This window comes from Coturnix japonica, chromosome 21, assembly GCF_001577835.2.
Source record: "Coturnix japonica isolate 7356 chromosome 21, Coturnix japonica 2.1, whole genome shotgun sequence".
Taxonomy (NCBI): domain Eukaryota; kingdom Metazoa; phylum Chordata; class Aves; order Galliformes; family Phasianidae; genus Coturnix; species Coturnix japonica.
Window position 1 is genome coordinate 2,902,353 of NC_029536.1, and position 25,183 is coordinate 2,927,535.

A 25,183-nucleotide genomic window follows, 5' to 3' on the forward strand; every position below is an offset into this window, starting at 1 on the left:
TGGAAGAAGGATGAGGAAAATTGCATCCCCCTCCCGTTTATCAATGGGAAACAGTCAGTGTTCATCCCCCTTTCCATGTAATTCATTCCCATGCATGGGCGTGTGGAGATAGAAATGGGGTTAAGACCCCAACCATGCTTAAGTTTAAAGAGGTTACTTCCAGCACAGTATTTGTCTGTGATGGGCTTTTCCTTTGCAATTAAACAGCTGAACTCAGTTCTAAACTGCCACTCAGCTTTTTAAAGACATAATGTTGGCCCAACTTGGTTTGCTCACATTTTAAGCTATTCCGTTGGTTGCACTGAAGAGTTCTTTTGTTTGCTTTCTTTAACCAGAAAAACAGCTGTGCAGTTTGAGGCAGGATCAGTCTCATACCTCTCACCTTCATGTAAAAGCAGGGCATGACTGTCAAACCAACTGCTTCTAGTTCTGTAAGAACAGTGACTCCCATCTGGATGTGCTGAGAGGGGCAGAGCTGAAACAGGTATGGGTTACTTTGCTTTCTAAGGGAGAGCTGCTGGGTGAGCCTGACTAGGGAACAGCTTGCAGTTGAGGTTCAGTCTCTCTCTATGAAGGCACTGTATAACAAGATGGGAAAGCCCTAGTAGCAGTTCTCAATTGCTGGCTCACAGGTAGCAAACTGCCTGCACAGCACTCTAGCTCCTGTTCCAATTGCCACATGGTGCAGCGTGTTGCTTATGGGGTACCAAAGGGAGCTCAGATGGGCAGGAAGGGGAGAATGAGTGGCCGGGCTTTGTGTTTCTCTCTAGGAGGGTGGCTTGGTGGGAAAGCACATCTGGTGAGGAGCTTATTCTCTGGAAGTCGTCTCATTTCTCTATTGGTTTCACTTTCATAATTCTAAGCCACGTTTTTACTTTCCTTGCCTGCCTCAAAACCGTGTATTGATCATTGATGAGCCCCCTGCTTCCAACCTGCGTGAGAGGCCCCAGGGAGGCGATCCTGATCTAGTAAAGGTGTATGTTTGGTGGCCCTGCCAGGCAGGGGGGTTGGAACTACATGATCCTTGAGGTCCCTTCCAACCCGGGTCATTCTGTGATTCTGAAGCCTTTCTCCAGGCCTGGGCCTGCAGCCGGGCCGGGCTGCGGCTGCCGCATCCTCCCTGCAGAGGGTGCTCGCTGCAGCACGGCTGGCGCCTCGGGAGCCCAGTTTAGAACCATAGGGAAGAGGAAAACAAGCACGCCGAGCGGGCAGCACGCAGCCCCGGGCGTGGGGCCAGGCACGACGGCCCCTCCGCCCCCCGTTACGGCCGGGAGCCCGACGGCCGCCCCCGCCTCCTCGGCCACGATCTCGGCCTTTGCGGCGCTGACTCACGGCGCTACAGCCGCACGACTCCGGCCTTTCACGCCGCGCCGTGAGTCACGGCTCCCGCCCCCGTTGGGCCGGAGGGGCGGAGCGGCGGGGGGGGGGCGGTAGAACCGCGTACAAAGCGGCGCCGCCGAGGTCACAGCGGCGGTGGTGGCGGCGGCGGGGGAGCGGAATGGACGGAGCCGGGGCGCTGCTGGCCCGCTGCCCCACCGCAGGGCTGGGAGTCACGGTGTGCGCCGCCGCCGCCGGGCTGCTGCTCTACCGCATCGCGCGGAGGTACGGGCCGGGCCGGGCCGGGGAGCGGCGGGCGGATGAGGGCCGGGCGGCGGCATGAGGCCTCGAGGGCCGGGGAGAGGGGGAGGTTTCCTGGCTGTACCCTCCAGGGCTGGGCGCATTTCCCCGTGTTCCCAGGAATCGCTCCGTGTCTTTGTGTTCTAACGCCGAGGGCTCGGCTGCAGCGGGAGATGTGCTTTAAAAACGTGCTCAGAACGTCTTTCCTTCCTCCAGGATGTAGGATGTGGTTGTTAGCGTGCATGTGGTGCTAGGGATTGAGGAGAGAGGTTTGGTTCTTGTGGACACGTTTTTCTTGCTCAGGAAGGTGTGATTGCAGGGAGCAAGGGAAGTCAGAATTATTTAGCGACCATTATTCTGTTCTAATGTGTGTGCGGTGTTTCTGATCTTAGGACAAACTTAGATCAGTTAAAGCCAGTGTTTGAAATGAGGGAGTTCAGGATATGAAAAGTGCAGAGCTTAGTTCTGCAGGCTGCACAGTTGGAATGTGGGAATATACTGAATAAGAGGCATGTTAGACCATGCAGTAGAACAGGCTTGAGCAGTTTATTCATCAGCTGAGTGCTCCTTTGGAGGTAAAAGAAGGCCTTACAGGCTCATGGTGTTAAGGTTCTTGTCAGGTTTATGCTTCAGGTCTGCTATGTAGTGTTTCCAGCTTATATGGCCATATAAGCCATCAGTGGTATGTTAGCCTGTAAGCAGGTATTGGCACTTCTGTGGTGTATTTAGTGGCCTAAAGCAATCCCAGGTGAAGCAGGTAGCTGGCTTTGACCCTGTTAACTCTAATGTGTCCTTTGAGGCAAGAGATGGAATTTGTGCTTAAGTTTGTCAAAAAGCCTCTGGAATGGAAAGCATTTCTTAGCAAGTCCTTGTCGGGCTATAAATAGTTCCATCGTGTGATGCTGATAATTCTTTAGGGCTCTGTATTTGTTTTTCAGTACCATTCCAGTGTTGCTTTCTTGTCTTAGTTAAATGAGTCCTTCAGTCAGTAAGGCAGCAGCTCCATCAGAGAGGTGGGGATCCAAGGAGATGTGATGTTGCTATTGCTGTTAGTGCTATGATACAGTTCAGTTCCATTTTCAGAGCAAGTAAATACTATATAGGTAAGAACAAGGTGACTTTTCCACAACAGCTCCAGCTCGCATAGAAAGGGAAATAAATCAGAACAACCTAGTGCAAAGCAGTGCTAACATGTAGAGTTACACTGCTGTAACTGTGGCAGCAGCCTACATGGTTGCCTTTTTTAACCAAGGTGGAAAAGGATTTGATGTATACCCTGATAACAGGGCAGCTCCTTAAGCTTTACAAGTTTGGGCCAGAAAGAACTGTGATTTGTTTGCAATCACAGCGTTGCTACTGGCTGGTTTGGTGTTCTTGGAAGTCCTCTGCTGACTTCAGACCTGCAACTGTAGCCGTTTTCCCTTCATTTTTTGTGCCCCACCTGATTGTTGTCTATTGACTTGTTACCAGGACCAATAGAGAATACCCTGTGAGGGTCACTTTCCTGGGACTATTCAGGTCAGTGGTGGCAGAGGCTGCTCATAGGAACCATTGCTTGGATCCCAGACAGCTGGGATGCTTCTTATCACAATGGGTCTGCCCTGGAAGACCCTTTTTGACAGCACAGCTTGGAATTGCTGCAGATCAGTGAGTGCCACCCAGAAACTGAGCTTCCCTGGCTGTGAGCTGGATCAGTTCATTGATGCAAAATCCCTGTGCATAGAAAACAGTCCAAACCTGGCCACTTTTCTACCTTGTTAGTGTGTGTGTGCCACTAGGTTTAAAGTTGGTACAGCAGACGTGCAGGAATTCAATTGCTGTTTGCTGCTCATGTTTAATTTTGCAGGGTGGCTCTTTTGTTCAGGGAAGCTAATTCACGTTAATGCAGCATTGGAATATAAACTCCTTGCAGATGGCTTTCCATTGAGCACAGGTAGATTCCTATATAGGTTTGCACTGTCTGTCATAACAATGTCTGACTTCAGAAACACCGTGTGCTCTGGCTTATGATGCTCAGTCGCTGTGTGGATTTAGTTGAAGGTGTGGGTAGTTGAACATCTTTCAGTCTGTATTTGAGAATCGCTCTTTTGTTGTTATTAAGTCCTGCCCAGCTGCTAGAAAATCAGCTCCCCACCTACATGGCTTTGCCTCAGATAACCTTTTTTTCTTCCTTCTATATCCAGATTTTTTTAATTATTATTTTTTTCCTCACATGTTTCTATGGCAACAGGATTATAGCCTCAGGAAAGGGAGGATTATTGCTTTTTATCCTAAATAATCGAGGATGTAGCAGTTTCTTTTGCATAAATTTCATGAATGAATGGCAGCTATTTAACCCTTGGTAGCACATCCTTAACCTCAAGCATGAGAAGAGGAATCCTGTTTGGTAATGATGTAAGGATCTTGAGTGTATTAACTATTCAGATCCTGCTTTGCTACTTTCTGCTACTGCTTCTGTCTGTTCCATCGTGTCACAGAAGAGGGAATCAGGTAGAGGCTGAAGTACAGCATCTCCTTTTTGCTAGAGGATAACTCAGCAGCAGGCTGGGAGGGATTGAAGCACTTTGCTCCAGTGCCTCTATTAGTTCAAGGAGCTGTGCAGTGACCTACATCTGGGGATGGAATTTAGGTTGTGCTTGCTGTCAAAGTCAATGCTCAAGGCACAGTAGGATTTGTATTAGGCTAGCATGCTGAATCCCATGCATTATATGTTGACAGCTTTCACACTTAGGATAGTGAGATGAAACTAGCACCACTAGGTGTTGCAGTTCATTCATTGTGTGGCTTTTTTAATCTGGATCTTTGGTAGTGAAAGCTCAAGGGTAATTGGACTAGCCACTTATTTTTCTGTTTTTTCTCTTCTTTTTCTTCTTTCTCATGCCTTTCAGCTTCAGTGGCTGTATTTTTATCTCAGATTGCATACTGTTTTGAGCCCCCTTGGCAATGAAGCAAAGAATTAAGTGGACAGTGTTGATCTTAGGAGGGGTGTGGGAGTGTACATCTATTTTGAGAAGAGAATCTGTCACCCTAGTAGCTCCAGCCATTTCCTTTCAGCATCTGGCAGGGAATCCTCTATGCACTCTGGCTTTGCAGAGCTTCTTTTTGGTGCTTTGCTTTGAGTTTATCCTTGTCATTCATACTTCAGGAACATTTAATAGGAGGCTTGAGGATTTGATGTTTTACAAACCAGTTCTCAAGACATGGTCTGTGGAAATGGGACTTGGGAAGAATCTTTATTATAGGCATCCAGCTGCAAGCTGTGATAAAAGCCTGTGTAACTAAGGGGAGAACCACCTGCCTGTTTGGTTGTGGGGCTCCACATCACATTTCTTCAGCATTCAGGTATTTCTGTACAGAACACTGCAATGACAGAGAGAATTTCAGAGGGCAAAAAAGAGCAGAATGCTCCCAACTTGGGCATTTCAGCTCCTGCTGTTTGCTCTCTAGGCTCTCATTGAGCTGCATTGCTCAAAGTTGCATTCCGTGCTGCTCTAGATGTTTGATGTTTGCCTCACAGCTCTGTTCCTTTTGGCACAGATCACTATGAGGGGTCCTGCTGTTGTTTTTTTCCTGACTGGGCCAACTTTTAGCAGCCATTCGCCTGTCACAGCGGTGTATTTATGTACGTGCCCTATGGAGCTGGGCAGCAAATGGGGCAGGCAGCAGCTGGACCTGTCTGTCTGCACAGCCACCAAGGCCAGTCCCTGCTTTGGCTCTGCAGCTGCCCTCCCTTGGAGGTGTGATTGTGGCTGGTTATGATTAAGCCCAGACAGCTGGGCTGTGTTGATGTGAAGCTTCCCCTTGGAAATTGCTCCAGGTTTGAAGACAAATGCAGAGCTCCATGAGCAGGCAGGCGTAAGGGCCAACATACTGAAGTTTTTTGTTCGAGCATTTGTCAAAACCTCTAATGGCACCATGTCACAGCTGTTTCTGTTGCAGTACTGTCTGAAAACAAACAAATAAAACAAAACAAGGGCTTTCTGGTCCAGGTGATTAGATTAGTCTTCATCTGTTCTGTTCCAGAGTATAAAAACCAGGGAAGGACTGATAATTCCTCATTTCCTTCTTATTTAGCTAAATCTGTTAGAAGAAACAGTTATTTACAATGCCTGAACCTTGGGCTAATTTGATACGCAGTTGTCCTTGAAAAATTCCATAATAATCAAGGCAGGTAGCACTATAGCAGTGAGCTCATTTTCTAGGTTTCTGAATACCATCATACACAGCTTTTATGGGCTGTTCCTGGGATCTTGTATATTAAGCAGATACTCTACTGTACTCTTTGTGAATATGAATGCTGGTGATTATGAACATGACTTCTGCTTCCAAATGTACCTCTGGAAAAGCCAGAGAAGCGGTTTATTCACAAGGTTGTTATTAAAGTTCTGGCCTGTCCACTGTATTAGCACAAAGAGATATTAGCATCAAGCAGGAATTTATTTCTACTCTAATTGTTCTTTTCCTTGCTAAAATAACTACTGTGAGTCGGACAGTTAAACACGCTAAATGGGAAGATTGATTGTTATTCCAGGCTCTCTCCCTGTTTGAAAGCCCTTGCTTTCCTTCACGTCAGATCTGATGCTGATGCCTGACACGTTTCTGTTTCTAACAGGAAGAAGCCCACACATGTGACAGTGAACTGCTGGTTTTGTAACCAGGACACAGTGGTGCCGTATGGGAATCGCAACTGCTGGGACTGCCCCAACTGTGAGCAGTACAACGGTTTCCAGGAGGTACCCTGATGAGTTGCCTGGAGGGTGGCTGGGGAGGAGCTCTGTGGTATCATCCAGCAGTTTGATAACTGGTGGCTCTGTGTTGAGGGCCTACAATCAGCTGCTGAGTACACTTGTTCACATTTGAGAGAGCGTCTGCGTGTACAGGGATGTGCTGACATGGAGTAGTGATGTCAAGGCATTTGCCCTGTAAAGCAGAGGAAGAAAATTTGTCATTTTCAACAATATCTCTGAAGATATATTATTTTTTCTTAATATAGAATGATTAACTTTGGAATAGACTAATTGTGTCACATAGGGTGTCGAATAACAAGGCCTTTCTTAAACCAAAACCCAACAACTGCTTACAGTAGATGTATAGAACAGTGGATGAGGAGAACATCTGAAGTGTTATATCTCTTTTTCACTTATTCTTTTTGTTTCTTAATTATGGAGTACAGAGCTTGGAGGATTTTGTTTTCAGCTAGAGACTACCTACCCTTGATTTTTATGATCTCACTTTTGCTTTCCCTCCTTGTTTCTTTTTGATTCTTTTCAGAATGGAGACTACAACAAACCCATCCCCGCTCAATACATGGAACACCTCAACCATGTTGTTTCAGGTGCTACAACTTTCTGTGATCCCACCAAACCACAGCAGTGGGTGAGCAGCCAAATTTTGCTTTGCAAGAAATGCAACAACCATCAAACTACAAAGATCAAACAGCTCGCTTCATTCTCACCAAGGGAGGAGGTAAGTCTTGTTCATGTGTCAGTATTGAGCATGATATCTGGTAAGGATCCACAGTGCTCACCTACTTGTTTGTTTTTTCCTATTATCAGGGCAAATATGATGAGGAGATTGAGGTGTATAAGCACCATCTGGAGCAGACCTACAAACTGTGTCGTCCATGCCAGGCTGCTGTGGAATATTACATAAAGCATCAGAATCGGCAGCTGCGGGCGCTGCTGCTCAGCCACCACTTCAAACGCCGTGAGACAGACAAGGCCTATGCTCAGGTATGTTGCAAGAGAGAAGAGGGAATATAGGGGACAGTACAGAAAACTCAGTGCCTCTGCACCTGATTTTATAGCTGGGGGATATATCAATGCTGGTGGCTGCCATGGGGATCTCTAAATCTGGGACCATAAGTGCATGGCAGAAGTTTAGAAAGATGTGGCATAGTTTGCATAGATACTCTCTGTTGTTAAATATGATCCTTCTGTCTTGTTATTGTCATTTAGGAGGCTGCCAGAAATGTAATCATGAAAGAGTGGGATTAGAACCATTGGACGGGTAGAAAAGGGGACATAGGAAAGCCAGGTCATGAGTACAGTGCAGGAGACTACAGAGTTCAGGAAGAAAGAAATAAGTATGATGGAAGGTGATCTATGATAACTTCAGCTCAGTGCCCAGCAGACCTTGGCTTCTGCTTGCAGCTCTGTTCTTTGCTACCCTACCATGTCCCGTGCAGCATCAGTCCAATACAGAGATGGACAGGGACTTGGGCAGAACTGTTCAGTAAACCTTACAGTCTAAGTAAAGCACCATTTCAAAATGTTACTGTGTGTTTGTTTGTTTTTTCCAGCTTCTAACAAGAAGTTTCTCTCTTCCTCTGCAGAATTTGTGTTCATCTTCCTCCACTACTTCCATAACTACACCAGCTCAGGTGATATTTCTGCGGTTCTTGGCCTTCCTCAGCTGTGCGTTCCTGGTTCTGTTGGCCTTGTATGGGTCAGGCGACCCCTTCTCACTCAATGCTGCAGTCCCTGCTCCTGCCTCTTCCAGTCCAGCATCAGTTCAGAACAGGACTGGCACAGGCTCACATGCAAACTTGGGAAATGACACTTCCATGACGGTGGCAGGCTGGCAGGAGCTGCTCCACATGCTCCCAGAACAGATGGTGGAGAACCTGAGCGCTGCATGGGATTACGGGAAGAATCATCAGATGGCAGTTGCTGTTCTTGGGTTGTTCACCTGCCTGCTAGCAATGTTCTTGGCTGGGCGGATCAGGTGGGTGTGCTCTTCATTTCTGGTCCAATTAAAGAGAAACTGCATTGGCGGTTTTGTCTTGACTCAGTGAGTCATGGGTCAGCCCCAGAATGGCAACCATAGTAATAGTACTGGGTGGCACTGTTCTCCATGTTCTTTGGATTTCTAGCAAGCTTAATGGCAGAACTTCTTTTCTGTGCCTTGATTCATTCAGTTTAAGCTGGAATCACAGTGAATGGAAAATTACACAGTTGCACTGGGAACATGTTGGAGAGTAAGACTGATCTGTTGTGGGTACTTAGCGCAGCAATGGGAAAGGCTGGTGATGATACATCTGCAGCACGTAGCCCGCTCAGCCTTTGAATTTTACCCGCTTTTCCCCCAGCTTTTCCCTTCCCACTCCTTCCTCACAGCTAAGGGATGGGGTTTGTTGAAGTTTCAACTCTTACCTTGTATCTTCATTGCTTGTTTTTGCTTTTTGTTGTTGTTTTTTGTTGACATTGCAGGCTCCGAAGAATTGATGCATTTGCTTCAGTCTTGTGGTTCATAGTGATGAGCCTGCATTTAGTTGAGAGGTACCTGAAGATGGAAACACCCAGCTGGCTAGACACGGCCAAATTTGGCACCACGTCCCTATGCTGCTTGGTGGGCTTCACTGCAGCAGTGGCAACGCGGAAATCGACGGGCCAGCGGAGATACCGGCCCCGAAGGTCAGAGCCAGAGCAGTGACGCTGGGGGAAGGAGGAAAAAAGCCTTATGAACTCTGTCCGACTGGTGCTTCTCTCTCCTCCTTTTATTTTCTCTCCCTTTTATTATTATTATTATTTTTTTTAATTAGAAAAGCAGTGAAGATCTTTTCTTCTTTTATATATACGTATATTTTTTCCTGCCATCCTTGCTTCCCACTGTGCTAGCTTCTTGGAGCATTCCCACTGCTGGTGCTAGCCAAGGAAGCTTCTCCTGCTGCATCCATTCACCCTTCTGAATCCTACGTCAGCAGTGCAAATATCCAACCTTCCCAAAGCCAGTTCTTCCAGCAAGTGCTTCACAAACTGCTCCATAAATGCAGACTCCTTCCCATCCTGCTTCTCCAGCCAAAGAGATTCTGGCTTCTCCTGTCCTTCTGGTTCTTCTCACTGCCTGTCCATCTTTAGCCAGTCACAGAGGAATCCTCTTCCTTGATCCTCCATGAGGCCTGGGCCACATTCAGTTTTCTAATGGTGCTGGTCGCTTTAATTTCAAACTGATGGAAACTTGCCTCTGGATTCTGAGTCCTCCTGGCGTGTGCTGTAGTAACACTGCATGGTGTGTGGGCATGCAAGGAGGGGACATGCATAGTCCATAACATTGTTCTTGCCTTCCACCATGTGGCATCACTTAACTGCATGCTGTCTTGCTCTGCCAGTCTCCTGAGACTCCTGTCTTAAGTGAAAAGGAGTCTTGAAGTCCTTTTGACTGGAACTTCAATATATTTTAATGGGTGCTTTAAAAGGTTACATAGCTCAAAGCGTCTTGGTTAGATATCTGAAAATTTTTTAGGCTTAATTTTCAGTTCTACCAGTGACTGTTGTTTTCTTTACTAGTTTTCTTTGTGTGGGTTGTTTAGCTCTGTTTTTGTAAGAGGAGCCTCTGTGTAAAAGCACAACTGGATGAAACTGTGTTCCTCTACTCCCGTGGCCTTAGAAAGAGGAGATACATGGTACTAGCAAGTCTGTGTTGTGCTATATGGCTGACTTGTGCTGTATACCACTACTTATCCAGTCAGTGTTTTCCTTAAAAGAAATGCAGGTCCTTGAGAACACAGGAGGACATGCTGTAGTAAGGGATGGGAGCTTCTGCTGCAGGACTGCATAGCAATAGAAATGGATTATGTTTGTTACTGGAGGGAGTGTGGGGTGTCTTAGTGGAACTTTGCGTTGGTACTAATGCATCTATCTAAAGAAAGGGGCCTGGCAGTCATCTACTGAAAGCTTGGATGTCTGGGTTACTGCATACACAGAATGAAGCTTGAGCTTGTTGGGTCCTTGATGGGTAAGCAGTATGATGATCTTGTGCATAGTTTTGGAAGGCACTCCACTGATTTTTCCCATCTGAATTCAGGTCTTGCAGTTGGAGAAGGGCTTTCTAGAGGAAACAGCACCGTGCCAGGAAATCTCTTATATTCAGAATAGCGGGCAGAACATGCCATGGTAATAGTCTGATATGTTCGCTGGGTGATTTGATCTTCCTATGCATAAAACTCTAAAATAAGAATGGAGCTCTCACTGTGAAGTTTCTGCATCTCCCACTGAAAGATCCAGATGCTCCTGGATACTGGAGAAGCAGGTGAAATGTTAAGAACCTTATTTAAGGAAACAGAATCTGTTTCATAGCTTTCATAGTTATTGTTCTTCAAGCCAGTATTCACTGTGAAAGCACAAATGTAGCACTAACAAAAAGCTCTGTAGAGATCCATTAACACTAAGCCAGGTGAGCTGAGTGTATCATGGGCAGGTATGGCTCCTGGCTGAAATACTGTGACTGTAACATAGCAGCTGGTATTGGAAGGGGACACAGAAACCTATTTCCTGTGTGTGCTCTCCTTTAGGTATCTTTTTAATGGTGCCTTCAAATAACTGCCATATCCACCTCCAGCACAATGCCTTTGTCCGTTCTGGTGCTCACAAACTATGCTGTTCAGGTGGCTGCTTATTTACACGTGCACAAAAGGGAACCAGCATCTTCAGAGCCTGGTTCTGCCCTTCTGTTTCCTGGTGCTTACCAATCCCAACCCAAAAGCTTTGTCTTCCAACTCCAGGCTCCACTTTTCCTTGTTCCAGCCTTAGGGTTCTAAAATGCTAAATAACAACTACTGTGTCTTATTTTCCACGAGGACAATGGATATTTATTGAATTCAGAGAATTGTTCCTCTAAAGTAAATACTTACAAGGAGCCACGGGAGTTCCTCAAAGCAGAAAAAAAGCCTGAAATATGCACAGTCCTTAGTACTGGCTTAGACTTCCACAGTCACTCTGTCTCCTTTTTCTCACTATTAGGAGATTTAGTAGGATATGGAACTTAGTTTGTATATGGAACTTGAAGGTTCCTTCTAGCATGTGAGCTCACAAGCAGCTAGTCTTGCAGTGGTAGTTTCCCCTTGCTGCTCTGCTTTTAGGTGTATCCAAGTAGTGGGAGGAATCACGCTTTTAGAAGAAGAAAAAGGGGTGAGGTGAGGGGAAGTAGCTGACAAGTTGTTAATGTATGTGGGAATGGTTGCAGTAACATCATGCTTGATTTCTTTAGAAAGAATAGAATTGATCTGAATCTTCTTGCCCTGTAGCAAGGAAACTTGGTGGCAGCAAAGATGCTGGTCAGTCTCTTCAGGAGTTTTATTTACAAGAGCTGAAAGGGCTGTGTCAAGTGTTGCTTGGTCCTATTGCTGTGGCCCCTCAAGTCTTCTGAAAAGCTGTTTTCTTCTTTTTAGCAATGTTTTAATTTTTTCTATCTATTTAAACATGCCCTGTGTTTGCGCTCTGAGCTCTGGCACTTCTTACACTGTTATTCTGTTGTTCTACATCATTCTGCTGTGCCTGGTCTTTTCCTCTCTTGCCTTTTTTTCTTATGCAGTGCTGTAATGGAATGGAGGAGGGAGGTGCGCCCTCAATTCCTTCAGCAGGCAGTCAGTAGAACTGGGGGAAGGAATGGGGTTTGTACTGTGAAGCCCAGATAACACTGCATAAAAAAAAAATACTTGAGGCAAGAACTCTTTGTCTTCACTTTATTCAAATTAATACAAGTGAAGTGTGCTTACAGGTTGCAGTAATATTGCATAGCAGAACACCAGAAAACTGCTTCATTCTGTGACCAGCCTGTACAGCTGAAGCCTTGGTCTCTGCGGTGCTTTCTTCAATTTGAAGAATTTTGGACTCTTAATTGGAAAAAAAAATTTTAAAGCAAAACAAAATAACAAAGCAGATGTTGGAGTTCGACTCCTCATGCCAAGGAAGGTGTCTTTGCTTCAGACTCGAGCTCATTTTCCCACTATTTGGTGCAAACAAATACGCAGCAAATGCATTTCTGGTCTCTTAGAAGTTCTCTTTTTGCCTTGCTTACGTGTTTTGTTGGGGCTGATGGAATAGGAGGAGAAGGAAGCAAGAAAGAAAAGGATGTTTGTTTTCCCAGTGGTTTATAAACTGCTAATATTAGATCTGTACTGGTTGTGTCCTTGGAGCTCCTTCGTAGACATTTAGGTCTGAAGAAGGTGATTTTCAGTTATCAATATTCTACTCTTGTCTCTTTCTGGAAAAAAAAATAGTACTCGAAGGAAACTATCGCTGCCTTTCCTGCCTCTACTCCTGCAGTACCTGATTTCAATGCCAAATAGACACTTCTTAACAACATGCCATACTATAACTTCTGTAAGGAAGGTGCTTTACCAATCTCATGTCTTTAACCTGGGGTTCAGCTAAGAAATAGCTCAGCAGTTAGAAATGCCATCTGTGACAGGTTTCTTTCTCCCTCAGGCTCCAGCAGAAGGAAATGTATGTCAGCAGCTCAGTATTCTGGTGCAAGCCCCACATCTGAACGTGGTGTCACTGTCCTTGCAAGGCTGAGGTGTTGATTTGTATGACACGTTTCCTTCTGCTGAGGGAAATAATAGCTACCAAAGGGCTGGTAACATACAAAAAAAGCCACTGACAAGAAATCATCCAGAACCACTTGATTGGTGCTTTGAGCCTCTTATTTTCACTTTAGAGGTATTTATATTTAAAGCTACAGAGAAACAGGTGGTAAGTAGCCTGTGGTCACCAGATGCAGCTCTGTTGCCTAACGGTTCTCCCAGCCATGCAGGCTAGAGGATGCCAACACCTTAACTCAGCAGAATTAGAAGGTATTGGCCCCCAAAGCCTCTCATGTTAGGTGCTGCTTTTTGACACTGGCTTTATGCTTTTGTCTGACTACAGAGTGGAGCTGAGGTGGTGAGGAACTCCTAGTGGGTTTGTGCCTCACTTAAAATCAAGCCTGCTCCAGCTGGTTGACTTTCTTAGCTCTTATGGCAGCTGTAGCTGGCCTTCCAGCTCTAAAACACCTTGTACCCTGCTCAGCAAAGTGAGATGCATAAAGGGGTCGAGGTGATTTTATTAAGTGCCTTTCCCTGGATGAACTTTCTGACAACACTACATTGCTCTGCTTCAGTGGAACTGTTGCAGCTGCATCTTGGGGCAGCAGTGCCTGCATGTCTGGCAGGCTTGTGCTTTTGTCCTGCATTTACCACCAGTGAGTGTGGGTGGGAATATGAGGATACTTGGGCTGTACTCTTGGATTTTCATTGACTCTGCAGACACTAGGAGGGTTGAAGTGAGGACCCAAAGCTAGCAACTGAGTAAGTATTTCTGCTGCTGCTGCTGCTTTTGGTCTTCCTGAAGCCCTCCCTGATATCTGTGCATGCAAACTGACCCCTTCCTGACCTTTTACATTTTTAGCCTATATTTATATCCCATTCCTTCCTTTCTAGTAACTTCTCCTTTCCTATGTCTGTGTTTTGCATGCCCTAGTGAACTGAGCTTGGGTGTGTCAAAGGGTGAGGACAGGAGAGGAATATAGAAATGGTGTAGTAGTGTTTTATTTTAACTTCAGTATTTTTTTGAGTAAGCTGAAATGATGTGAAGCTAATAATCATGCTTAAATACTGTGGAAGTCATATATGGATGTATTGTGGTCAAATTATTTATACTTATATAAACTGATCAAATTAATAGCTGGTTTCATTACTCCAGACTGACTCTGCTTGTGAAATTGGGGAGCTGCAGAACGTGGCTTTCAGTTTTTAAATAGCTGCCATTGAACTTGTGTGATCTTGCATGTAACTTGTCAGTTCTTTCCAGGTGTGCCATCACCTGCATGTACTCCTAAGGCTTCTCTGAGACTTAGCAGATGCTCTCGCATGAAAGGGGCAGTACTCAGTCCTGAAGTGTACCAAGAGCACCCTGTAAAGCCTCATATGGGACCAAAGCTATAAAGTATGCATGCAGGAAAGAGGTCCTCTGAACCTTCTAATTTTGCCAACAAATGTGCTTTGTTGATGTGGAATGTGCACACACCTTTGTGCCACCAGTTATGGGGGGCTTCAATTGATGTCAAACACCACATCTGTATTCCAAAAGGTATCAGTGCAGGACCTGGCAGCTGGAGCCTTTTCAGCTACAGTTCATCCCTCCCTTTTCACCTAAAGCAGAGTGACTTGTAGGAGAAAACAGTTCTTAGACTCAGCAAATGAAATTCCTAGCTCTGTTCCAGTATCAAAATCTTAATGTATTTGGGACCTGTGCTTTCTCAACATTATTGTCCCTGCATCCCTGTTTTTTATTTGCCATATTGCTCTTTACTCCTGGTTCTGTCACCTTGACCAGAGGCACAGGTTATGGAACTGGCTGGTGGCCTGACGTAATGCAGCAGAACAGACAAGTGACCGTGTATCAGCTTACAGAAACTTGCTTGTTTTGCAGCTAGCAGTAAACAAGGCAGCAATGAGCTGCTTAAGCAGACTGTGCTGCAGCAGCCTTGCTGTCTGCAGAACATAGTATGGTTACACAGGGATAGTTTGTAGGTAAATTACGGTGGGAACTTAATTCCAAAGGAAACGTTTTACCTAACAATTGACAAGTGCTACCTTGGCTGATTCCAGGCAGACAGACCTGGATATGTACAGCAAGCTGCCTGACTCTTCATGTTGCGTGCTAGCATGAAGGGGCCCCTCTGTAGTCTGACCTGACCCATGCTCTCTCCCTCTCTCTCTCCCTATTCTATGGGTGGTGTAGCATATCTGCAGTTAAAATGTTAATTAAAAAGCATGCAAGCTTTGATAGGAGGGGGAGATATTGGGAGAGAGGAGGCTCTACTGGCAGGAGGTGCTTCTTCAGGGCAGTGTACTGTCCCATGCCTTGTAATGCACTTCTTTAATTTTCTGTTGTGGTTTTTTTCTTTTCCCCCCTCAAGTATCTGTGTAGAGGAATTGTGCCCAACTGTCTAGTAACGCTGTGATCATTGTAAACACTAATTAAGATACTGATTTTTTGATGTTCTCAATACTAAGTTCTGAAATAAATGGCTTCCGGGCCCTATTTCCACAAATCATCTGACTCCAGAGCCTTTTTTTCCCCCCCTCTTTATTTTTTGGTTACTTTTTCCACTTGCCAGAGCCGCTTTTATCACGTCCACAAATGGCTTGGAGAAATGCAGTAATCTGAGAGCAAAGGGCTGTGATCTGACTGCTTCCTGCCTTATTGACCCTCTTGATTTTCTTGCTTTATTTCCTCTGCTTCTGGAAGTTTTAGTTCTGCTGACCAACCTCAGGCATAGAATTCCATCCGTGACAGCACTGCTGCTTTTTAGCAGCATCTAGTTTTTTGGCACAACAGTAGCAAACACTTGAGAAGAGTGTATAGAGAAGGATAAGAGTTTTGTGCACATAGCAGGAATTTATTCAGAGTAGAGCTATGTGTAAGCCATTCTTGGCCAGCCCTTAATCCTAATGCTGTTCTCCTGTGCAGCAAGGAGCTGTGTAAAGTTGGATCCTTCTGCACAGAAGTAGGAATTAATTGTCCCTTTTGGAGGTCAGTATGTCCATTTGCTGTTTGTGTCTGTATGTGTGGTGAGGCAAATGTGTCTCTGTATGTGCACTGAAGGACTCTGCACGTTTGTGAAGCATGACACCCTTCCCAGGTCCTCTGGAACCTGAAGAGGTTGGGCACTTTCTGCTGCAAGATTGATGAGTTCCTAGCTGCTGTTAAAGGCATGGCCTGCTTGCAAGCACCAGGAGGCTGACTGGCTCAGATGTTGTTCAGCCTGATTAAGCTGGTCGGGATTGTTGATGTCTGCCTCGTACTAGCAGATAAGTAGTTTTACAAGGTATTTTAAATTATCATCTTAAATCTGAACTGCTCCTTCTACATGCGCTAGCGCTGTGTAATGTTGCTGCATCACATCTCTGATCTCCAAGAGAGAGCAGCACATGCATAAATCATTTGACAGCACAAGACTGAGAGAGATATATTCCTTCACTCCCTGCTTACTACTGGCTTTTCTCTGATGGAAGAAAAACCATGTTTCTATTCTCATCTGTCTCAGTATTTTCATCAGGAATCAGATTAAAGCTCCAAATGTTGCAGTCTGATTACAGGCTGCAAAGTCTGGTATCTCCATTTAAAAATATATCTGTATATTCCCTTCATATTCTGTTCGTACTTTGTCATTACTTATATGACAAGATCATTGCCTGTTTCTAATTAAAGAACCTCGCAGGAGATCCCTGAGGTACCTTGCTCAAATTCTAGACTTTTTCATGCATGTCATTCAGTTGTTATAAAGTAAAACCAAGTTCTCATACTTTCAGCATTGCACCCTTTATAAAGCACTCATTTAGAGAGTATGAGAACACAAGCGAGGCTCCAAAGCAGGTTCTGCTGGGGTAACATGATCAGTGGAACTGCTCTCATGGGTATTGATGTACATGTCTGCAAGGAGGAATGGGAAGAAGATAGAAATTGGTGTCAGCTTGTGAGAAATGGTTCATTTTGGGCTGATCCTTAAATTGTAAACCACCGCAAAGGTGCATCACAAAATCTGAGTATCAGAAGTTAATTGTTTATTTATGTATTAACTACGTGCTGCAGCAGTTCTGACTGCAACAACTGCATAAAATACCACGTCCTGTCAGTTATATTGTCAGAAGATTAGAGGTTAGTAGTACTTAAAAACCAAGCTAACTGATGCAGGTATCTTTTAAGTGCATCTTGTCAGTTCTCTCTCATCTTGTGTTGTCAGATTGGTAGCACTGTTTTACAGCTCCCTTCTTTCACTTGCAAAGAACCTGTTGGAAACAAAGATCTAGGAATACGGTTGCCATTGCTATTGCCAATTTGAAACTTCAGCAGAGGCTGTGATGGAGATGGTGTTTTACACATTAGAAATGAGGCACTGTCTGGAGAGTGTGCTGCAGGAGCACAGTTCCCTCTGCACCAGTACAATAGTACACATTAGTGGTTAATTATGATATATGGATAAAGGAAGATTTAACAGCCTAGGCCTCAGGTTAGGTTTGGGATAGCCAGATTTGTGTCTCTGTTCTATCATAGAGTTTTGGTGAGACCTGAACAGGTTACTTAGCTTCTTTTTGCTTCTCCTTCCTATCTGTAAAATAATGGTGGTGAGTCCAACAGGAATATGACAAAGGCAGTTGTATCAAAGGGGCCTGAATGTTAGTTTTCAAATGGAGCTGTGCCTAAACCTTTATCTGTCTGTTCATAAAAACACTCTTCTCTACTGGCATCAGAGGTAAGACCCCGATTCTGGTTTGTAAAGACAAGCAGATAACTGCTTGTTTCCCAGAGACACAAAATTTCTAAGTATGTGCTTTACAACTGCATGTAGCAAATATCAGATACGCTCTGTTATTGGTGTTCTGTGTATTTGGGCTTTGTAAAACATTCTGATGGTTTATATCAGAGTGATTTTCTCAGGGGAAAAGTCTTTGACCTGAGATTCTAAACAGTCTCACCGTTCATTCCAGCCTGTATTGCAGAACAGGTCGGTGCACAGTTGAAGCATTTCTTCCTTCCCCATTTCAAAGATGTAGAAATGTGCCCATAAACTCAGAGCATTCTGTATCTTGTATTCCTGCACTAAAGAGTTAACACAATCCTAGTAACAAACCCAAGTTTTCATATGCTGGAGGTACATCCACCATTGTAGTTCTGGTACAAAAAAAACCCACAAAGTCTTTTCTGTTCTAGCTGGGTTGTTGCATTCTGGGTCCCCTGGTTAGAGCTGAGGGAAGGAGTTGCTGGAACCTGTCCATTCCTCAATGTTTGTCTTGCTTGTCATTTACAGGTATTTCTCTGGGGATTCATTTGCTCTGTTTCCCAATGGCACTGGGACTGGCTTCCCTTCCTCTACTACGTCTCTCTTTGTCCCAACACCACCCAGTATTCTCCAGCTGACAAACCAGCAGCTCTTCAGGTCCCCACGCAGAACTTCTTCTTCCTCTCTTCCGGGACGTCTCAACAGAGCACTCTCTCTGGGTACCATCCCCTCCTTGGCCAGAGCAGGTAAGGCAGTGGAAAGAAGGGACCCATTAGATTTAGATTCTTTTCATTCCACATACTTTGGGGGAGGATCACTTATTTTGTTTTTAGAGACTGTTGGACAGATCTGTTCCCCTGCAGCTGGGAAAAAGTCATTATTCTGTCTCCGGCATTTAGTCTACTTAGGAAAACAGAGACTTTTTTTCCTGCCTAAACTTAAAACCCCTCCCCTTCTGAGGTTGATGACAAGATGATGCAGTTACCTTTTTCAAGAGTAGACCTCTAGTAGCTGAGCCATCTAGATTTGAGCAATTTTGTTTTTGCTTTTCAGATTCTGGTTACTTATTCAGTGGAAGTCGACCGGCCTCGCAGTCATCACAGTCCAAGGACTCTCCCACATCAGGTAATGCACTGAGGCTCCTGAACAAGCATCTCTGCAGGATTTGCAGCAGGTGGATTGAAACGCGTGATCCCAGTTCAATTCTTTCCTCCCTGCTCACATCCCAGTGAAAGCATTGATGAAAATACTGCAGAGATAGTTCCAACTAAGAGTGAGATTGCATTAAAATAAGATTTGGATCTTCTCCCTGGGAGAGCTCACACTGAAATCAGCGAGACAAAGCAAGGATCTCTTCCCTAATCTATATATGAGCTGAGAGTGCTTTGAAATGAGGCTTTAATTTGTTCTTAGGGCAACTCTTCTGTTTTGCTCTCCTTTCCTGGCCCACAGAACTGCTAATTTAGCTGCCCTGCCTGCTCTGCCCTCTTGAGCCTGTTTATTGCACTCCTGACCCCAGATAGATCATGGGCTGTTTGTGCTACTCCAAGTGCAGCAAACTAGGTTACATTATCCTTGAATGTACCAAAATGTATGTGGAAATTCTCTATGTTTTGCAAAGTGAGAAACTGAATGAATTATGAATTTAAGTGCCAGGTATGTTGGTTGTTTGCAATTCCTGTTCTCTCTTCCTTAGCAGTTGTTTAAGAAAACTGTGCCTTTTTTATTGGAGTTGTGATCTCTTTCTCTTCTTGGGCCATTTCCATTTCAGAGCACTTCTCCCTGCTGTCAGCCAGCTGTGCTCCCTCACGCATCCCCTCTCCAGCACCATCAGTGGCTGGTTCTGTGACTTCCAGCTCAAGTTCCTTGCGGTACCGCCGGCCACTCATCAGCCCTGCCCGACTGAACCTGAAAGGACAGAAGCTGCTGCTTTTCCCATCTCAGAATGAGGCCCTGCTCACCCCAACCAGCTCAGAGGCGCACACCCACTCAGACAGCAACATCTTTACAACTGAGCTGTCCTCGTTTCCCAAAAAGAACAGCGAGCGGGGAATGCATGGTACGTTGGCAGCCTGCTGCACTCTTGGAAGTGCATTTGTAGGATAGAGTTGGATTACAAGTAAAGTCATACATCATCTAGGCCATACAGTAGATGGGAAACCTTTGGGAAAGACTCAGGTGGTGGAGATTATTAGGCTACCAAAGCTCCCTTATGAATTCACTCGCCTGGAGAGCCACTATTCTGCCAGAGCAGATGTCCTGTTCTCACTGAGTGGTGCTGCAGGGATACTACTGCCACTGCCCTTAGCCTTGTTTGGTAACTCCTCTAACCACAGGTCTGGTGATGCTGATATAGACAACTTATGAAACAAATTTAGCCTTTGCTTCCAGTTCCAAATCTCAATCTTTTCATGACTTTACCAGGCAAGCATTGATTACTCACAGCCACCTGTAGGCTGCTAAATTGTACTGCTTTTGACCTCCACTGGTGCCTTCTGAATTTTTGTGTTTCTTTTTGCAGATATGAGATCTGCTGTGGAAGGAGGCAGTATTTGCAGCAATAATTCCATCAGAAAGGAGGATCACTCATCACACTCATCTACCTGTGTGGTCGATACAACTACCAAAGGAGAAGATTTGGTGGGCTGGAGAGGTAAGTGCAAGTCCCATGGGCACTTCAGTGTGACCATGAGGGCAACTGAGATCTTTCCTGTGGTAGTAACCTGATCTTAAGGTCAAAGAAATCAGTAGCAAAAGTGGTTCCTCTCTGCTATTCTTAATCTTTAACAAGATTATTCCTATTCTTTGGGCCATTTGAAGAGTAATTACAGCCAGAGTGCTCAACTGGGACAGAGGGAAAGGGGTGGGGATGTGGGTGTTTAGAAGAGGGACAAAATGAAAATAGAGCTAAGGAGTGCAGTGGAATCTTTCCTAACAGGAAAAGTGCTTCAGAAATTTCTGCTTACAGTGAAATCACCAGGCAAAGAGAGAATGCAGCGTATGTTCTCTGTTATTTATCTCATCAGTTCTTTTAACATCTCCTCCTACTCTTCCTTTCTCTCTTTGTATTCTCCTCTTCTACCAAGGTCATTTTGGTAACTCCGCTCTCCGAGGTCTGCTAGCAGTGAGTCTGACTCTCAATGCTATCTTCACATCAGCCTATGTCTACCGGAGCCTGCGCTGATTTGTGCCAACACTTCCTTTCTTACTGGTCCCACCTGCTTCTGAGAAGACTCCTTGACAAGATGAATTCAACCACGGTTTCATATCTAATGGCCGTGCCACTGGTGCATGCTGTTGTTTTTTGTTTGTTTATTTTGTGTTTTTATAACAACTGTTCAGTCAGCTGTCATGACAAGGAACCTTAGTGGCTGCTGCCATCACTTCCAGGTAGAACAGATCACAGGGTTGTCCCTGGAGGTGGTGAGCAGAGCTCTCGGAAAGCCCTGGTTCAAGGCCAGAGGCTGTTCAAATGTTCTATATGCTTTCTTTCAAATGAACTTACCTGAGACACGAGCCAGAAGAGGTGTAAGCTACACTGTAAGGAGCGTTCCCTCAGCTCTTTGTCCTGACATACTAACCTCATGCTGACGGTGCTGTTAAAATGAAAATTAGAACAAATGAGCTGAAGAAGACACACAGATTAGTAGCTGGTGATGGGCTTTGTCTACAGTAACAGCATTCTCAGGCTCTTTGGCCAGTGGTTCCTCTTTTCCCTTTCCTTTGGCACTCTTCTCAATTATCAATGAACTTTTCTTTGGTTGTCTTCAGCTTGCCTGATCACATTGGTTACCCTGACTGCTCTGTCATATTCTTTCATCTCATATGACCGTGTGCTTCCAGCCAGGCTCTGCCCTGAGGCTACTCTCACCAGCTGCCATTCTGATCTTATTGGTTCCCAGGAACTTCTCTCATGCACACATCGCACACAAACAGTGCTGCTGTAGGGATGTACAAACCCAAAACAGACAACCTTTTGTGGTCTGCATTAGAAAGAGGAAACCTACATTTTATTTTGTGCAAGAGACATTAATTTAGTTGTAATAAGAAGGGATCCCTGCTTGAAGGGCTTTAGCTCCCAACTCCAGCTTCTGGTGTTTTCATTGAAGCAGGAGTGGCGTAGCTTGTTCTTGCTGCAAATTGCATTTATCTATTCTGTTGGGAGGTACCTGAGGATCTGATTGTATACATTGTATAAAACTCACCCCTTAGTCTGATACTGGGATTTGCAAAGTAATTATTTAAGATATTTCATAATTAAATACCAAGGTGCTCTTAGCAAGAGATGCCAGAGCTGCTTCTGGACAGTTCAGCTTTCTGGAAAGGTAGTTTTTTTTTAACCCAAAGAAAGCAGTGTTAGGTTCTCAAAAGCAGCTTCTAATTTGTGTGCTTCCACTTCTGGGTGAGTCATCAGCATGGTTTGGAGTTCAGGGGCCATTTGGAGCATCGTGCTGAACACTCAACATGATTTAATACATCTTAGAAAAAAACCAAAACAGTCTTTATGCCTTGATTCTGAAATCCCAAATACAGAGAGATCTACCAACATGCCAAGGATACCTGGTGAAAAGAGAGCCCACTGGCATATTAGCTATGTATTTTCTGAAACAGGACTCACACTGTTAAGAGTTTTTCTGTTGTCTCTTCCTTTGGTCTCCTTTACCTCAAATATCCTTTCCTTTCTCTTCATCCCACTGTCCTGTGTTTGCATCTTGAATTACAATTAACCTTCTTGTGTCTTCCTCTTGGTCCTGCTGTTGTTCCCTTTATTGCACACTTGCATGTGCACAGAAACACAGCATCTCTCTGCTGATAATTCTCTGCCCTACCCTGAAATTCACACCCTGGAGTGCTGACCACCCTTCCTTTCACTTAATTATTTCACTTGCATGTTTTATTGAGATCCTACCACAGCCTCACTTAGTACCTCACGTGAGCCAGACCCTAATCAGCACGCCATGTAACAAAGTGAGCAGGGCTTTACTACTGCTGATTCAAGCTCTGAAAAATTAGGTCTCTCTTTGTCTCTTCCATTTCTTCCTGCACTGTTTTAGTGGCCCACTTCCAGCCACTGCTCCCCAGCTTTCCTTGTTAGTGAGGCTCATTGTTGCCTACTCTTATATGCAGAGGACAGGCCTCTGGTAATGCATTCATTGAGAGACTGCAGACCTGACTGCCAGCACCCCTGTGCAGAGGTGTAGATCCAGGATAAACACCTGCAGCAGAAATAACTGGACGTGCTGCAGGTTGACAGTTAATTCTTTTGTAACTTGCATGAATTGTTACTTATAGCTGAACCTGACCCACGACATTGCTGTTATGAGCTTTTTATCCCCTTTAGAGACTTGTGCAGGCTCACACAAGCATGTGTATAGGCAAGATGCTAGCAAACCAACATACAAGCTTCTCCTTAGACCTGTGCTGTTTGCATTTGATGTTGTCCAGTTGTAATGTGTGACATCCCATTCGTGGATCCTTGTCCTGACTTACAGCGTACCCAGGGGCTGCCTATGCAGAGACAAGCCTGCCAGAAAATCCAGTGGTTTTGCTTTTTATTATGCTGACAGAAGTGCACTGTGACTTCATGTATGCAAACTTCCTACTTTCACCTCCCAGTCTGCGCTGAGTTCATTTACCATCACACTCACCAGGGGCCTGAGTTGGTCTCTATCTCTACCAGATTGCAATATAGAAATCCCCCTCCTTTCCAGCAACCAAGGAGCTGCACCCTCTGAATGCACCTCTTGTTGCCCAGAGCAGGAACACTTTAAGCTGTTACTGCACTTCTGAATCCACTCACTGAAGCTGTTCTTAGATGAGCATTTGGTGACCTTGTCCAAAGCAATATAAAGACTTTGGATTTCATTGCTGAAGAGGGAAGACAACCAACTTTCTCATTCTGGTGCTAGAATACTCTCCAGTGGTGCTTTCACAGATGTGAAGCCTTTGCTTGAGTAGTACACAAGAGTATATGTGTGTATGTGTGTGCGTGCATATGTACAAAAACCATTTGGAGGGTTTCTTCATTTGGAAAGATCCGAACTCACGTTTGTCTTTATATTGTTGGCCTTAATCTAGCTCCTAGATACTGCATCTATCTTGCTGCTGTTTTCTGTATGAAGCTGGTTTGGAGGAGAGGAAAGATCTGGTTCCCCTGTAGAATATCATTGTCTGGTGATGCTGATCTTCATACAGTGTTGTTTGGGGGTGAAATTTTATTTTTCTAATGTTTTTCCTACTGTAAAAAAAAACAAAACTGTTGGAGTGTTTGGAACTAAAGAGACGGTTATGAAATGGACTGTCTAACAAAGATTTTAGCGTTACTTAGTAAAAACCACAGTCTTTAGGTGGGATGTAAATGAGCTCCATTTTCAGACCTTTTCCATTCTCTGCCTTCTTCAGAACGTGCCCTGTTGTATCCTTTACCTAAAAGCTTAGACGTGGAGTTGGTCGCTGTGGCAGTGTGGAAAAACTTATTGCTGGCATCCATAGGCCAGATTCACTGGAATTTTGCCTGTCTGCTCAAGCAACAAATTCGGCTTGTGAATGTTTTGTTCTCACTCTCTCTTCTTGGGTAGTGGGAACATCAATAAACGCTGCTGAACTGACTGGGTTCCTTTAAACAAGGCAGCTGAAACGAAGGGCTTGTGTTGCCTGTGGATGCTGCTATGTTCTTTTTCTTCCAAGTACCATTCCAGGAAATAACCGTGGTCTTAACCTCTATCACACACATCTGTTAGAAGGCCAGAAAGGGCCAGTTTGGCCAATGGAGTTGAATTTTAGTTATATATATATATATATATATATACACACACATACGTATGTGTGTGTATATATATGTATGTGAATAAATGCATATCATAACAGATAGTAACCATCACTGTTTCAAATGGAATTGGTATCTAGAGAGGGTGTGGAGGACAGTTTTGAGTCCTGAACCTTATTTCCTGTGACAGAAATGCTGTATGTCATGTATGTGGACTTGTTGGGGGAGCTCTGACACTGTACAGTTTAGTTAAATTGTACTCCAGGGGGAAGAAACTGTTCCTCGGAGGTTTTTAGTTCATACTTTGTGTTTAAAGAGGAATATTTTTCTTTAAAAAATAAAAATGGGAAAAAAAAAATTCACCTTACAATGATTTTATTTCTTGGGGAGCTGAGTGTTTTGGGGGAGATGGAGGTGCTGTTTGGGCTCATGTATGTGCCTGTGGTCAGATGAGCTTGGATCTCTTTGCTGCGCTCATCCTCCAACCCAAGAGGAATGTTTGTATGGGGGTCAGCTGAGAACAAGACTGAGCATTTCTCCTTCTCTTCCTCAGTTCTGTGCTGCAGCTTTTGGAGAAGAGGAATTGATGCCGTCCAGATTAGTGAGTGAGTCGTGAGTTTGTTTATCCATTAAACTCTTGGAAAGGGCTGACAATAGCAGGACACGGGGAAATGGTTTTAAGTTAAAAGAGGGAAGATTTAGGTTGGATGTTAGGGGGAAGTTCTTCACTAGGAGAGTGGTTAGGCCCTGGAACAG

At 44.7% G+C, this 25,183-nt stretch overlaps 1 protein-coding gene across 2 annotated transcripts; it reads left to right on the plus strand.

Moving 5' to 3' along the window:
* The first annotated feature begins 1,419 nt into the window (after nucleotides 1–1,419).
* TMEM201 (transmembrane protein 201) lies at nucleotides 1,420–25,085 on the plus strand. 2 transcript variants are annotated; one of them, XM_015882676.2, is made up of 11 exons: nucleotides 1,420–1,602; nucleotides 6,230–6,350; nucleotides 6,889–7,083; nucleotides 7,173–7,349; nucleotides 7,952–8,343; nucleotides 8,829–9,032; nucleotides 18,190–18,407; nucleotides 18,715–18,786; nucleotides 19,433–19,720; nucleotides 20,183–20,314; nucleotides 24,981–25,085. In XM_015882676.2, exons 1-11 carry the CDS (start codon nucleotides 1,499–1,501, stop codon nucleotides 25,034–25,036), a joined length of 1,959 nt encoding a protein of 652 aa, XP_015738162.1. In that variant the 5' UTR covers nucleotides 1,420–1,498; the 3' UTR covers nucleotides 25,037–25,085. The 2 variants fall into 2 exon arrangements, with proteins under 2 accessions (XP_015738162.1, XP_015738160.1); XM_015882674.2 differs by lacking the exon at nucleotides 24,981–25,085 and adding an exon at nucleotides 20,748–24,270.
* Nucleotides 25,086–25,183: the final 98 nt, after the last annotated feature.